Source organism: Myxine glutinosa, chromosome 9 (genome assembly GCF_964187855.1).
Source record: "Myxine glutinosa chromosome 9, kmMyxGlut1.1, whole genome shotgun sequence".
NCBI lineage: Eukaryota > Metazoa > Chordata > Myxini > Myxiniformes > Myxinidae > Myxine > Myxine glutinosa.
The window spans coordinates 56,855,029-56,871,885 of record NC_136269.1 but is presented as its reverse complement, the minus strand read 5'-3'; the positions used below and the strand labels follow the sequence as shown (position 1 = coordinate 56,871,885).

The 16,857-nt window shown below is 34.1% G+C and overlaps 1 protein-coding gene across 3 annotated transcripts in view; it reads left to right on the top strand.

Moving 5' to 3' along the window:
• PEX6 (peroxisomal biogenesis factor 6) overlaps positions 1 to 16,857 on the top strand; it is a 98,062-nt gene that overhangs the window by 72,290 nt on the left and 8,915 nt on the right. For 2 of the 3 annotated variants that reach the window (XM_068129103.2, XM_068129104.2), the window contains 3 exons: positions 7,071 to 7,241; positions 7,450 to 7,527; positions 13,171 to 13,310. In XM_068129103.2, coding sequence (XP_067985204.2) covers positions 7,071 to 7,241; positions 7,450 to 7,527; positions 13,171 to 13,310 — 389 coding nt within the window. The remainder of the gene's footprint in view (positions 1 to 7,070; positions 7,242 to 7,449; positions 7,528 to 13,170; positions 13,311 to 16,857) is intronic. The other variant, XR_013624531.1, reaches the window with a different exon arrangement.

The following is a 16,857-nucleotide window of genomic DNA, read 5'->3' as shown; positions in this document are numbered from 1 at the left end:
CTATTAATTCTTGCTAATTCTTGCTATTAATTCTTGCTATTAATTCTTGCTATTAATTCTTGCTATTAATTCTTGCTATTAATTCTTGCTATTAATTCTTGCTATTAATTCTTGCTATTAATTCTTGCTATTAATTCTTGCTATTAATTCTTGCTATTAATTCTTGCTAATTCTTGCTATTAATTCTTGCTATTAATTCTTGCTATAATTCTTGCTATAATTCTTGCTATAATTCTTGCTATTAATTCTTGCTATTAATTCTTGCTAATTCTTGCTAATTCTTGCTATTAATTCTTGCTATAATTCTTACTATTAATTATTGCTATTAATTCTTGCTATAATTCTTGCTATTAATTCTTGCTATTAATTCTTACTATTAATTCTTGCTATAATTCTTGCCATTAATTCTTGCTATTAATTCTTGCTATTAATTCTTGCTATAATTCTTGCTAATTCTTGCTATTAATTCTTGCTATTAATTCTTGCTATAATTCTTGCTATTAATTCTTGCTAATTCTTGCTATTAATTCTGCTATTAATTCTTGCTATTAATTCTTGCTATTAATTCTTGCTATTAATTCTTGCTATTAATTCTTGCTAATTCTTGCTATTAATTCTTGCTATTAATTCTTGCTAATTCTTGCTATTAATTCTTGCTAATTCTTGCTATTAATTCTTGCTATTAATTCTTGCTATTAATTCTTGCTATTAATTCTTGCTATTAATTCTTGCTATAATTCTTGCTATAATTCTTGCTATTAATTCTTGCTATTAATTCTTGCTAATTCTTGCTATTAATTCTTGCTATTAATTCTTGCTAATTCTTGCTATTAATTCTTGCTAATTCTTGCTATTAATTCTTGCTATTAATTCTTGCTCTTAATTCTTGCTGATTCTTGCTATTAATTCTTGCCATTAATTCTTGCTATTAATTCTTGCTATTAATTCTTGCTATTAATTCTTGCTATTAATTCTTGCTATAATTCTTGCTATTAATTCTTGCTAATTCTTGCTATTAATTCTTGCTATTAATTCTTGCTATTAATTCTTGCTAATTCTTGCTATTAATTCTTGCTATTAATTATTGCTATTAATTCTTGCTATTAATTCTTGCTATTAATTCTTGCTAATTCTTGCTATTAATTGTTGCTATTAATTGTTGCTATTAATTGTTGCTATTAATTCTTGCTATTAATTCTTGCTATTAATTCTTGCTATAATTCTTGCTATAATTCTTGCTAATTCTTGCTATTAATTCTTGCTATTAATTCTTGCGAATTCTTGCTATTAATTCTTGCTATTAATTCTTGCTATTAATTCTTGCTATTAATTCTTACTATTAATTCTTGCTATTAATTCTTGCTATAATTCTTGCTATTAATTCTTGCTATTGATTCTTGCTATTAATTCTTGCTATAATTCTTGCTAATTCTTGCTATTAATTCTTGCTATTAATTCTTGCTAATTCTTGCTATTAATTCTTGCTATTAATTCTTGCTATTAATTCTTGCTATTAATTCTTACTATTAATTCTTGCTATTAATTCTTGCTATAATTCTTGCTATTAATTCTTGCTATTAATTCTTGCTATTAATTCTTGCTAATTCTTGCTATAATTCTTGCTATTAATTCTTGCTATGAATTCTTGCTATTAATTCTTGCTATTAATTCTTGCTATTAATTCTTGCTCATTCTTGCTATTAATTCTTGCTATTAATTCTTGCTATAATTCTTGCTAATTCTTGCTATTAATTCTTGCTATAATTCTTGCCATTAATTCTTGCTATTAATTCTTGCTATAATTCTTGCTAATTCTTGCTATTAATTCTTGCTATTAATTCTTGCTATAATTCTTGCTATTAATTCTTGCTAATTCTTGCTATAAATTCTGCTATTAATTCTTGCTATTAATTCTTGCTATTAATTCTTGCTATTAATTCTTGCTATTAATTCTTGCTAATTCTTGCTATTAATTCTTGCTATTAATTCTTGCTAATTCTTGCTATTAATTCTTGCTAATTCTTGATATTAATTCTTGCTATTAATTCTTGCTATAATTCTTGCTAATTCTTGCTATTAATTCTTGCTATTAATTCTTGCTATAATTCTTGCTATTAATTCTTGCTAATTCTTGCTATTAATTCTGCTATTAATTCTTGCTATTAATTCTTGCTATTAATTCTTGCTAATTCTTGCTATTAATTCTTGCTAATTCTTGATATTAATTCTTGCTATTAATTCTTGCTAATTCTTGCTATTAATTCTGCTATTAATTCTTGCTATTAATTCTTGCTATTAATTCTTGCTAATTCTTGCTATTAATTCTTGCTAATTCTTGCTATTAATTCTTGCTATTAATTCTTGCTAATTCTTGCTATTAATTCTTGCTAATTCTTGATATTAATTCTTGCTATTAATTCTTGCTATTAATTCTTGCTATTAATTCTTGCTATTAATTCTTGCTATTAATTCTTGCTATAATTCTTGCTATAATTCTTGCTATTAATTCTTGCTATTAATTCTTGCTATTAATTCTTGCTATTAATTCTTGCTAATTCTTGCTATTAATTCGTGCTATTAATTCTTGCTAATTCGTGCTATTAATTCTTGCTAATTCTTGCTATTAATTCTTGCTATTAATTCTTGCTAATTCTTGCTGATTCTTGCTATTAATTCTTGCCATTAATTCTTGCTATTAATTCTTGCTATTAATTCTTGCTATTAATTCTTGCTATTAATTCTTGCTATAATTCTTGCTATTAATTCTTGCTAATTCTTGCTATTAATTCTTGCTATTAATTCTTGCTAATTCTTGCTATTAATTCTTGCTATTAATTATTGCTATTAATTCTTGCTATTAATTCTTGCTATTAATTCTTGCTAATTCTTGCTATTAATTGTTGCTATTAATTGTTGCTATTAATTGTTGCTATTAATTCTTGCTATTAATTCTTGCTATTAATTCTTGCTATTAATTCTTGCTATTAATTCTTGCTATTAATTCTTGCTATAATTCTTGCTAATTCTTGCTATAATTCTTGCTAATTCTTGCTATTAATTCTTGCTATTAATTCTTGCTAATTCTTGCTATTAATTCTTGCTATTAATTCTTGCTATTAATTCTTGCTATTAATTCTTACTATTAATTCTTGCTATTAATTCTTGCTATGAATTCTTGCTATTAATTCTTGCTATTAATTCTTGCTATTAATTCTTGCTATTAATTCTTGCTAATTCTTGCTATAATTCTTGCTATTAATTCTTGCTATGAATTCTTGCTATTAATTCTTGCTATTAATTCTTGCTCATTCTTGCTATTAATTCTTGCTATTAATTCTTGCTATAATTCTTGCTAATTCTTGCTATTAATTCTTGCTATTAATTCTTGCTAATTCTTGCTATTAATTCTTGCTATTAATTCTTGCTATTAATTCTTGCTATTAATTCTTGCTATTAATTCTTGCTATTAATTCTTGCTATTAATTCTTGCTATTAATTCTTGCTAATTCTTGCTATTAATTCTTGCTATTAATTCTTGCTATAATTCTTGCTATAATTCTTGCTATAATTCTTGCTATTAATTCTTGCTATTAATTCTTGCTAATTCTTGCTAATTCTTGCTATTAATTCTTGCTATAATTCTTGCTATTAATTCTTGCTATTAATTCTTGCTAATTCTTGCTAATTCTTGCTATTAATTCTTGCTATTAATTCTTACTATTAATTCTTGCTATAATTCTTGCCATTAATTCTTGCTATTAATTCTTGCTATTAATTCTTGCTATAATTCTTGCTAATTCTTGCTATTAATTCTTGCTATTAATTCTTGCTATAATTCTTGCTATTAATTCTTGCTAATTCTTGCTATTAATTCTGCTATTAATTCTTGCTATTAATTCTTGCTATTAATTCTTGCTATTAATTCTTGCTATTAATTCTTGCTAATTCTTGCTATTAATTCTTGCTATTAATTCTTGCTAATTCTTGCTATTAATTCTTGCTAATTCTTGATATTAATTCTTGCTATTAATTCTTGCTATTAATTCTTGCTATTAATTCTTGCTATTAATTCTTGCTATTAATTCTTGCTATAATTCTTGCTATAATTCTTGCTATTAATTCTTGCTAATTCTTGCTATTAATTCTTGCTATTAATTCTTGCTAATTCTTGCTATTAATTCTTGCTAATTCTTGCTATTAATTCTTGCTATTAATTCTTGCTCTTAATTCTTGCTGATTCTTGCTATTAATTCTTGCCATTAATTCTTGCTATTAATTCTTGCTATTAATTCTTGCTATTAATTCTTGCTATTAATTCTTGCTATTAATTCTTGCTATTAATTCTTGCTAATTCTTGCTATTAATTCTTGCTATTAATTCTTGCTATTAATTCTTGCTAATTCTTGCTATTAATTCTTGCTATTAATTATTGCTATTAATTCTTGCTATTAATTCTTGCTATTAATTCTTGCTAATTCTTGCTATTAATTGTTGCTATTAATTGTTGCTATTAATTGTTGCTATTAATTCTTGCTATTAATTCTTGCTATTAATTCTTGCTATAATTCTTGCTATAATTCTTGCTAATTCTTGCTATTAATTCTTGCTATTAATTCTTGCGAATTCTTGCTATTAATTCTTGCTATTAATTCTTGCTATTAATTCTTGCTATTAATTCTTACTATTAATTCTTGCTATTAATTCTTGCTATAATTCTTGCTATTAATTCTTGCTATTGATTCTTGCTATTAATTCTTGCTATAATTCTTGCTAATTCTTGCTATTAATTCTTGCTATTAATTCTTGCTAATTCTTGCTAATAATTCTTGCTATTAATTCTTGCTATTAATTCTTGCTATTAATTCTTACTATTAATTCTTGCTATTAATTCTTGCTATAATTCTTGCTATTAATTCTTGCTATTAATTCTTGCTATTAATTCTTGCTAATTCTTGCTATAATTCTTGCTATTAATTCTTGCTATGAATTCTTGCTATTAATTCTTGCTATTAATTCTTGCTATTAATTCTTGCTCATTCTTGCTATTAATTCTTGCTATTAATTCTTGCTATAATTCTTGCTATTAATTCTTGCTATTAATTCTTGCTAATTCTTGCTATTAATCCTTGCTATTAATTCTTGCTATTAATTCTTGCTATTAATTCTTGCTATTAATTCTTGCTATAATTCTTGCTATTAATTCTTGCTGTTAATTCTTGCTATTAATTCTTGCTATAATTCTTGCTATTAATTCTTGCTAATTCTTGCTATTAATTCTTGCTATTAATTCTTGCTAATTCTTGCTATTAATTCTTGCTATTAATTCTTGCTATTAATTTTTGCTATAATTCTTGCTATTAATTATTGCTATTAATTCTTGCTATAATTCTTGCTATTAATTCTTGCTATTAATTCTTGCTATTAATTCTTGCTAATTCTTGCTATTAATTCTTGCTATTAATTCTTGCTAATTCTTGCTATTAATTCTTGCTATTAATTCTTGCTATTAATTCTTGCTATTAATTCTTGCTATTAATTCTTGCTAATTCTTGCTATAATTCTTGCTATTAATTCTTGCTATAATTCTTGCTAATTCTTGCTATTAATTCTTGCTATTAATTCTTGCTAATTCTTGCTATTAATTCTTGCTATTAATTCTTGCTATTAATTCTTGCTATTAATTCTTGCTAATTCTTGCTATTAATTCTTGCTATTAATTCTTGCTATAATTCTTGCTATTAATTCTTGCTAATTCTTGCTCTTAATTCTTGCTAATTCTTGCTATTAATTCTTGCTAATTCTTGCTATTAATTCTTGCTATTAATTCTTGCTATTAATTCTTGCTATTAATTCTTGCTAATTCTTGCTATAATTCTTGCTATAATTTTTGCTATTAATTCTTGCTATTAATTCTTGCTAATTCTTGCTATTAATTCTTGCTATTAATTCTTGCTATTAATTCTTGCTATTAATTCTTGCTATTAATTCTTGCTATTAATTCATGCTATTAATTCTTGCTATTAATTCTTGCTAATTCATGCTATAATTCTTGCTATTAATTCTTGCTATTAATTCTTGCTATTAATTCTTGCTATTAATTCTTGCTATTAATTCTTGCTATTAATTCTTGCTAATTCATGCTATAATTCTTGCTGTAATTCTTGCTATTAATTCTTGCTATTAATTCTTGCTAATTCTTGCTATTAATTCTTGCTATTAATTCTTGCTATTAATTCTTGCTATAATTCTTGCTATTAATTCTTGCTATTAATTCTTGCTATTAATTCTTGCTAATTCTTGCTATTAATTCTTGCTATTAATTCTTGCTATTAATTCTTGCTATAATTCTTGCTATTAATTCTTGCTATTAATTCTTGCTATAATTCTTGCTATTAATTCTTGCTATTAATTCTTGCTATTAATTCTTGCTATTAATTCTTGCTATTAATTCTTGCTATTAATTCTTGCTATTAATTCTTGCTATAATTCTTGCTAATTCTTGCTATTAATTCTTGCTATTAATTCTTGCTATTAATTTTTGCTATAATTCTTGCTATTAATTATTGCTATTAATTCTTGCTATAATTCTTGCTATTAATTCTTGCTATTAATTCTTGCTAGAATTCTTGCTAATTCTTATATGCTTCATTTTACTGAAAGTTTTAGTTTTCATTTCAGTGGGTGGGTGGGTAGGTGGGTAGGGGCCCCAGTACATTGCTCTGCCCAGGGCCTACAATGCTGTTAAGATGGCCCTGCTGGTAACCTCTTCTTTAAGATGTTGGACCATGAATGGCTAAATGTTTGATGATGACGTGAGAGCGATGAATCACATTTGTACACGCACATGATTGTAAAATGTATGTGCCGTCTGCTGATGTCACTCACTGGTGTGAAATCCTTTAAAATTTTCCCGCATTGAAGCATAAATTGAGAAAAATAGTAAATATTATCATTTTTGAGTAAACCTCATTGTATAAAGAACAATTCTGGTTATATCAAAGCCAGCTTAGCACATCCCTTTAACAGCTTCCTATCTTGTTCAATTTCTGCATTTCCTCATCCTGCTCTAGGGTTGTTTCTCAGCTTTTGGCAGAGTTAGATGGGTGTGCCACAAAGGAGTGTGAAGGTGACATGGCTGACGGTGCACTGGAGGGACGAGGGGATGATGGGAATGAAGTGTATGTTGTTGGGGCCACAAACAGGCCCGATCTGTTGGACCCAGCCTTGCTTCGACCCGGCAGGTGCTTTTAGTAGATGAGAACGTGAGCAAATATTTGCTTACCTCAGGATGATTCTGAAGAAACCTCATTATGTTTGGAATATCTGCTGGATAATTTTAATGGCACAAATGAGTTTATGTTTAGATAACTAATGTGAAAAAAAAAAAATCCAAAGTACTGATAGTCTGTCTCTCTGTCTCCGTTCCTTCAATTTTTGGATTATTGACAGATTTGATCGCTTGGTGTATGTAGGTCCATGTGAAGACCGAGCATCCCAACTATGTGTGTTGGAAGCGGTAACACGGAAGTGAGTTCTGCATTTCACTCAAGATGAGCATTTAATTAGGTGAAATCTATCTCAGTTCGGTGAAGTTAATCTATCTTCTATCCTCGCCTTCTTGTGATTATAATCCAACCTCAAATCTGTGGTAGTAGGACTGTGTAAAATCAATGTATCTTTAATGATGATGATAATGAAGCTGATAACAATGAGGATGGTGATTATGTTGGCTGGGAGGATTGGCTCGTATGTGCCATAATGAAGGAAACTGGTTATTACAGAAAAATGGCAAAAAGGCTCAGGTGAACATGGTGTGATGTCAATGCAAAAGTTTATCCATGGATACAGACAATGTGGAAACGGCGAAAATAAATAAATAAATAAAAAGGTTTCCACATCCAGTGAATGGCGTTAACTGAATAAACGTCGCAGCCTTCCATTCCGATTGGCGACAGACAAAGCCTTCCATTCCCTTTTATCACATCACTTCCTCATTCTCCTTAAAACTCAATCTCTATATTTTCATTCCAAACAGCGTCATTCCAATCACAAATTAATACTATACCATTAATATAACAAAATACAATGTTGCAAACACTCGTGAGGGATACAAATATTTAAATCCATTCTAACGTCTTCTACCGACTGTGGTCTTTCTTTTTTTTTATTTTGTGGTCTTTCTGTCTTCTACCGACTCCTCTCCGGCCTATCTCCCCCAGCTCTCTCTGTGCTCTGTCCCCCAAATATTCCTACAGGTCGCACAAGATCTGCCAGCAACCCTCTTCTGGTGAAATTGCCAAAATCAAGACTCTCTATTCACCTTCACTCTTTCATTCCTCTTTTCTCCCGCCTCTGGAACAAACTCCCTCGCTCTCTTTAATCCCACTCCTCCCCCCAGGTCTTTAAAACAGCTGTCCACCACCATCTCTTATCTTCCATCATCCAAAACCTTGATCTTTTCTACCCCGTTAATTCACCCCAGATCCACTTTTTTGAAATACAGACTTCTTTCCCGGAAGTTCTAGCAGAGCAGTGTCCATGTGTTTTATATCTCTCCCACCCCCACCCCCCCTCTCCCACCTCCTCCCCTTTCGCATGCTTCCTCCTCCCAAACTCTCTCTCCCACAGATATCCCGATGTCCCTGTTCTCTTCTGTTATACTTGTTTGCTTCGCTCTCTCTCCCCATCTTGTCTCCCGCTCCCTTTATTATATGTTTTATGTGTCGGTTTTTTTTTTTTTGTGATTAAAGATCGAGCTTACACAAGCCTCGATCTTGTATACAAAAACAAACAAACAAAAAAATCGTGATAACCAATACAGGCGAATCTGCCGGAGAGGAAGAGCGGATACGTAACACTTCGTATCAGTGAAAACAAAATCACAATTGTATTGACAAAATTATGAAACCTACCCACCCTAGTGGTATCGTTCGGTAATTCCAAATTTTGTTGGTAATTAAAAATCACGATTTATTGAGATATCAACCAGCGGATGTTTCCACATGCAGTAAATGGCGAAACTGTGAAAATGCAGAACCCGTGAATGTGTTTACATGCAGAGAGAGAGAGAGCAGTTTTGTACAGATCGAAACAAATCATAATTCTATTGAGAAATGTATTAAACCTCCCACACACACGAGGACACCCACACCCGCTAGAACCCCAAAAGCTTCCACGGAAGGTTTGGCGGGGCAAGCCTCAAAACAAAGGGAGCAGTTTGGGGACACAGACACACTCCTGTTTTATAATGGAGATTTGTGTTTGTGAAAAATGTTTGGCAGTTTTTGACAAAATGCCCAAATATTATCTAAAGATTTTTTTTTTAAACATATTTTACTTTATTTATTTATGTGTGTATGTTTGTGATCGTTTCATGTTGGAATTTCTATAGTATGGACATGTGTAAGAGCTTGTACAAATATCACACATAGAATGAAGAGAGGAGACAATGGTTTACATAATTACAAGAACAGGAGTGAATCAATGGACGAATCAACGTAGTGCCGGGTGCTTCAAAAGTCATGGTACTATTTCAATGCTTTCTTTTGAAAAAGGTATGCAAAATTCAAAAATATTAATTACCAACCATAAAGTAGAGACTTGGGAGGTTTTTAGCACTTTGATTTGTAATGATGGAATGGTGTGAATTTTACAATGATGGAATGGTGTGAATAGCGTGTTCGAAGTGACGTCCACAACATTCCAGACAAGTGTTCACTCCGACAGCAAAGTTCTGTGTCATCCTCTACCGTGTCAGAGGTGAGATGGATCTTACACTATCCTCAATAGCTCTCGCAAGCTGATGGATGTTACTAGAGTTGTCTTTGTAAATATTGTCCTTCACGTAGCCCCACAGAAAGAAGTCCAGTGGGTTGAGATTTGGGAATGGGAAGATCTGACTCAGTCTTGAAGGAGATTAGCGTCAACGAAATTCTTTGAGAGTGTTTGATCTGTACTTTGTATGCATAAAGTTGCATGGCCTACTTCAGGATCCGAAAGACTGTGGTGTGCAAAAGACCAAGCTCTTGTGAGCGCTGTTGAGAGGATCTCTTTGGACTTTGAGTGACAGATTGTCTCACTGCCTCAATGTTCTCTTCTGAATGCCCAGTCTTCTTTCTCCCTGATTTATTGAGATTTTGAACAGTTCCTTCTTTCTGGAATTCTCGTCATTGTGAAGAATACAGTTCTTGCTGGTTGTATCTCTCACTTTTGAAATGTTTGCTATAAAGCTGCTGAGTCTTGTCACAGACTTCGGCTCAAGGTACCATTCTACCATTTTACTTCATTGTGCTGCGCATCACATTTACTCTGGACTAATGAAACTTGATGGAGACAATTCACAAACTTCCTAAAACATCTGAAAAATAAATAAAAATTACAATCAATAATGTTCAATAGAGATGGAATCCAATTAGTACCAAGACTTTTGAAACACCCTTGTGTATGGGATTTGAATCTGGATCCCAACATCAAGAGTCACGGATTCGGATGGGAATGATGAACCGGCACACCTGCATCGCTCATGCTGACACGAACCACTTACTCATAATAACGATAGAAATGAGCACTTTAAGCAATGACGAAGGTGAAACTTTTCTCGCAAATCTTGACTGTTTGCCATGAAACTGAAATGTTCATGGCAAACTCAGTTGACATTATTGCTGACATAATTGACTGGAAAATTGCTGATTTTGAATTGCTCCTCAATAATTAAAATTGTGCAAATTATATTTAATCTTGATAATATTAGCTTTAGTGGCTTTGCAGCTTTTTCATCGGCTCTATTCTGTTCTTGCTCTGTATACCTTCTCACGTCTGCCCAACCCCTCACCACATCAAGTCGAATGCGTACACACATCTCAATTTGTCCCCCTGTGTGCTCACCTGCAGAACCATCTTCCTGAGTCTTGTAATGTATGCTCTTATGTCAAGGATTTAAAGGCCTGCTGCCGACAACCACCTCATACTCTTGCCTGTTGTCCCCTTATTCTGCAACTCGTTGTCCTTCTGTTTCCCCATTCCCTCCACTTTGTATCTGTTAAACACTCTTCTCCCATGTTTTTCTACTTTCTGAAAATCTAATTTTGAAGTAGATACTGAAACTCTACTGAAAATCTAATTTTGAAGTAGATACTGAAACTCTACTGAAAATCTAATTTTAAAATCTACTTCTCCTTTTGAAAAACATTACAAATTAAAGATGTTCATCTTTTTTTTTTTAATTATGAGCTACAAACTGGTGAGTTTAAATGACTATTGTGGAACAAATTATAGGGCTGAATATATTTTCCTTCTAAGTATGTTTTGTGTTCTCAGTTACAACAAGGCACTCAACTATAAGTGTAAAATTTTTAGTGACAGAACTCTTGTTCTAATTCTATATATACAGTCGTGACCAAAAATATTGGCACCCTTGTACTTTTTTGAAATAATGCACCATTTCTTCCAGAAAATTGTTGAAATAAAAATATATTTTGGAATCCACATATGTATTTCTTTGGTTTGCAGTGGAACAAACAAAAAAAGCTGAAAAAATTACTAAATCTTAGCTTATTCCACAAAGAAATTCTAAAATGGCCCAGACAATATTATTAGCACTTTTTAGAAGTTGTGGGAAAAATTAGATTTCAAGCAGGTAATTCTCCTTTACTTTGGAATTGAACTCACCTGTGGTGAGTTGCAGGTGCCTGCAATATAAAAATCACTCATTCAACAAGTTTGAATAGAGAAAATGAGTCATTCTGCTGTTTTGTGTCACTGTGTGTACCGCAATGAACATTGAGAAAAGAAAGAAAACCAGAGAATTGTCTGAGGAGGTCAGACACAAGATTGTAGCCAAACATGGACAATCTCAAGGCTACTAGTCCATCCCCAGAGACCTTGATGTTCCTGTGTCCACCGTACGCAATGTTATCAGGAAGTTTAAGGCCCATGGCACTGTAGCCAACCTCCCTGGACGTGGCCGCAAGAGAAAACTTGATCGAAGATTGCAGCGAAGGATTGTTCGAATGGTGGAGAAAGCACCTCGATCACCTGCCAAACAGATCCAAGCTGACCTTCAGACAAAATGTATGACAGCTTCAACTCGCGCCATCCGTCGCCAACTCAATGAAAGGGGGTTCTATGGTAGGAGACCAAGGAGCACCCCACTGCTGAGAGAGAGACATAAGAAAGCCTGACTGGAGTTTGCCAAAACACACATTAACAAGCCAAAATCCTTCTGTGGACAGATGAGACCAAATTATAGCTTTTTGGTAAAGCACATCATCTCGATGTTTACAGAAAACAAAATGAAGCCATCAACGAAAAAAACACCTTCCCTACAGTCAAACATGGAGGAGGTTCAGTGATGTTTTGGGGTTTGCTGTGCTGCCTCTGGCACTGGGTGCCTTGAATGTGTGCATGGCATCATGAAATCAGGAGATTACCAGGGCATTTTGGAGCGCAATGTTCAACCCAGTGGCAGAAGGCTGAGTCTCCGTCGAAGGTCATGGATCTTGCAGCAGGACAATGACCCCAAACACACTTCAAAAAGCACCCAGGAATGGTTCAAGACAAAACGCTGGACTGTTCTGAAGTGACCAGCAATAATACCAGATCTAAATCCCATTGAACACCTGTAGGAAGATCTGAAAACAGCAGTTTGGAGAAGGCACCCTTCAAATCTGGGAGAACTAGAGCAGTTTGCACAAGAAGAGTGGGCCAAACTGCCAGTAAAGCGTCTTTGGGCTTCCTGAAAAGCACTATATAAAATAAATGCATTATTATTATTATTATTAAAGAGGTGGAGGAAGTTTATTCATGGCTACAGGGAAGCGCTTGACTGCAGTTATTTTGTCCAAATACCAAATATTAAGTCGAGGGTGTCAATAATTTTGTCAATGCCACTTCTTTTTATTTTCTGATTTAAAAGGATATATTAAGTTCTGAATCAAAAACAAAGGTTCTGTAATATTAACAGTGAAATAAAGAATTGTGGAGAGGAAATAGTTTTGTCAATTTCAACGTATTTTTCGAGAAAATTGTAAGTTATTTGAAAAAAGTGCAAGGGTGCCAATATTTTTGGCCATGTCTGTATATAATATATATATATATATATACATATATATAATGTTTATATATATATATATATATATTGTTATTCTAATGTAAAAACTGGCATTCCCTCAGGTTCCAGCTGGCGGTGGATGTTGATCTTCCTTCTGTCGTGGCCCGCTGCCCACCCTGCCTAACCGGAGCAGACGTGTACTCTTTGGCTTCGATGGCCATGATGGCTGCTTTCCGCCACAAAGTCACGCTCATCGAGCAAGGTCATTGTGCTATTAATTTCTGTTCGTATCGATTTGACTGTCCGAGGGCACGTAAATTGGATTTAATTCGCGCTACATGTCACGCACACCGACATCAGCTGCAATAATGACTCGCTTGCTCATGGCATTCTGGGTAAATGGAGTGATGTAATTGGAAATAAATTTGCTTTCCTACAGGCACCAAATAGAATGCAACTGCGTTGATAAAATGAACGGCAGCACAGCTGCGGCGTTAATGATTATTTGATTGTGTTAAGACTGACGATTTACATTTATTACCGTTAGTGAAGCTATGTTCTCTTGAACTTCAGAGATAAAACAGCTTCATAGAATGAGTTTTGAAAAAAATTACATTTCCGATCTTGGTTAATGTATGAATTTTGAATACATTCAGTGACACGCTTTTCTTTCGTTTCCTCATCACAGTTGGAATTTTATTGGGTATTATGTGTTCAATGTTTTGGTGCTGGGAGGTTATCCCAGAGTTATATGCATTTACCTCTGAACTGGCTAGCTTGGGTTTGAATGTCGGCCCAGCTATAAAATGTCGACCTGGTGTTTTGCATGCAGGGCTAGGCATCACTGTGTGCTATAATCTGGAAGACTCATCTACCAGCACTGGTTGTTGACCGATGTTAAAGATTTAACCGTCGTCCGCGAAGAGTTGGCACATTATCGCCGAAACCCTGGCCTTATTTTAATTGCCACAATTAGAATATGCCACGTTCAGTCAAACGCCAGGCCTGGTCAGTTAGCTTTAGAGACTTTCCACCCATGTGTGTGCGTGTGTGTGTGTGTGTGTGCGTGTGTGTGTGTGTGTGTGTGTGTGTGTGTGTGTGTGTGTGTGTGTGTGTGTGTGTGTGTGTGTGTGTGTGTGTGTGTGTGTGTAACTGCTTCCTAAGGTGCACAAACCAGATATGGTGATCCTGCCGATGTGACGTCACACATGGTCACACGTTGGATGGCCAAGGCCATATACCCCCTGAAGATCTTCCTGTTTAAAGAAAGACGTTTCCCACTTTTATATTTTTGGATCTGTTTCGTATATATATACAGTCACGTGAAAAAGTAAGTACACCCCATGTAAAGTTTTGACTTTTTCAACATATTTCAACATACAGCTATTTGATCTTCATTTCAACAATATTGAGAGATAAAGGTGATATAATATAACAAATATCATGAAACATTTACATTTTGTAGTCCATTGTATAATTTAAATAAACATAAATGCAAATTTCGCATGTGGAAAAAGTAAGTACACCCCTACATTTATAACTACTTCAAATACCTAAAATTAGAATCAGGTGCACCAGCTCAGGTGCAAATGATTAGAACATCGTTAGAGAGGATCTTGGAGGAACCTGTCTTATTTAAACCTCAGACATTTAGTTTGGTTTGCTCTTTGTTGGTGAAGTGTGTGGCGTCACCATGCCTCGATCAAAAGAGCTCTCTGAGGCCTTCAGAAAGAAGGTTATAGATGCCTAAGAGTCTGGGAAGGGATTTAAAAAGATCTCCAAACAATTTGAAATCAATCATTCGACTGTCCGGAAGATCATCTACAAGTATAGAAGATTCCAAACAACTGCCAACTTGTTCAGACCAGGCCGCCCCAGCAAGTTCAGCCCGAGCATAGACTGCAAGATGCTGAAAGAAGTCTCTAAGAACCTCTGAATGTCATCACGGGACCTACAGGTAGCTCTTGCCACTGTTGATGTCAAAGTGCACGAGTCTACCATTAGAAAGAGGCTGCACAAATTTGATCTACATGGGAGGTGTGCCAGGAGGAAACCTTTGCGGTCCAGAAAGAACATCAGGGCAAGACTAAAGTTTGCCAATGAACACCGAGGCAAAGACCAGCACTTCTGGAACAAGGTGCTCTGGATAGATGAGTCAAAGGTAGAGCTATTTGGCCACAGTACCAGAAGACATGTTTGGCGAAAACCAAAGACAGCATTTGACCACAAGAACCTGACACCAACTGTAAAGCATGGTGGTGGAAATATTATGGTTTGGGGCAGCTTTGCTGCATCAGGGCCTGGGCAGCTCACCATCATAGAATCCACTATGAATTCTTCATTGTACCAGAGGGTGCTTGAGGATAATGTGAGGCCATCTGTCGGAGAGTTGAAGCTCAACCGAAGGTGGACCTTGCAACATGACAATGACCCTAAACATACCAGTAAATCCACCAAGGAATGGCTGAAAAGAAAGAAATGGAGGGTTCTGGAATGGCCAAGTCAAAGCCCGGATCTAAATCCCATTGAGATGTTGTGGGGGGATTTTAAACGAGCTGTGCATACAAGAAACCCCTGAAACATCGCACAGCTGAAAGAATTCTGCATGGAGAAGTGGGCAAAAATTTCTCCCAGTCGATGTCAGAGACTGGTAAACAGTTATAAGAAACGCCTACTTGAGGTTGTTTCTGCCAAAGGGGGCAATACCACCTATTAGAGCCAAGGGTGTACTTACTTTTTCCACATGCAAAATTTGCATTTATGTTTATTTAAATTATACAATGGACTACAAAATGTAAATATTTCATGATATTTGTTATATTATATCACCTTTATCTATCAATATTGCTGAAATGAAGATCAAATTGCTGTATGTTGAAATATGTTGAAAAAGTCAAAACTTTACATGGGGTGTACTTACTTTTTCACGTGACTGTATATACATACAGGGTGAGTCAAAAGTAGTGCCCGATTTCTGTTTTTTCGGCTATCAGATTCTTTCTGGGATGTCATGTTGTTAATAATTGTCGGGTATAATTGTTGTTAATAATTGTTGTTGATAATGTTGTTCTTAATAATCATTGCTGGTGTTGGGTGTTGGGCTAGCGGCTAGGGTGCCAGCTTAGGATCCAAGGATCCTGGGTTCAAATCCCGGTCGATCGCTGAATTAACGCCAGGGGGGTTGACTCAGCCTGTCATCCTTCCGAGGTCGGCTCAATTGAGTACCAGTTCACTGGTAATTCCCTGTTTGTCATAAAAGGCGACAAACAGGGTTGGCGGCAGGAAGGGCATCCGGCCGTAAAACATTGCTTCAAAAAGGGGACCAAAAAACAACAACAACCACGGTCCCCGAAAAGGCCAACCCCCGCTTTGCAGGGAAAAATGGCCTCTAAACGGTGTTTTTTTTGTTTTTTTTAATAATAATTGCTAATAATAAATATTGTTTATATTGTTAATAATAAATAATTGTTAATAAATAGAAATCGGGCACTACTTTTGACTCACCCTGTGTATATATATATATATACACACACACACACTGTCTGAGCCTGACATTCAAGGGGGGAGACGTTCTTGGAAAATGCTGTGAATGTCGAATTTGTGAATGTGGGGTATTGTTTCAATGGGAGAAGGGGGGGTGGGGGGGGGGGAGGGGGGAATAGATAATCGGCGGTTCGTGATTCATAAGAGAAAATGAAAAATATCTTGATAAACTGCTAATATGTCCTTAAAAAAACTGCGAATGCCTGAATCACAGGGCCACAAATGTAGAAGCAGGGTGAGTTTTATCAACCACGAACACGTGGGAT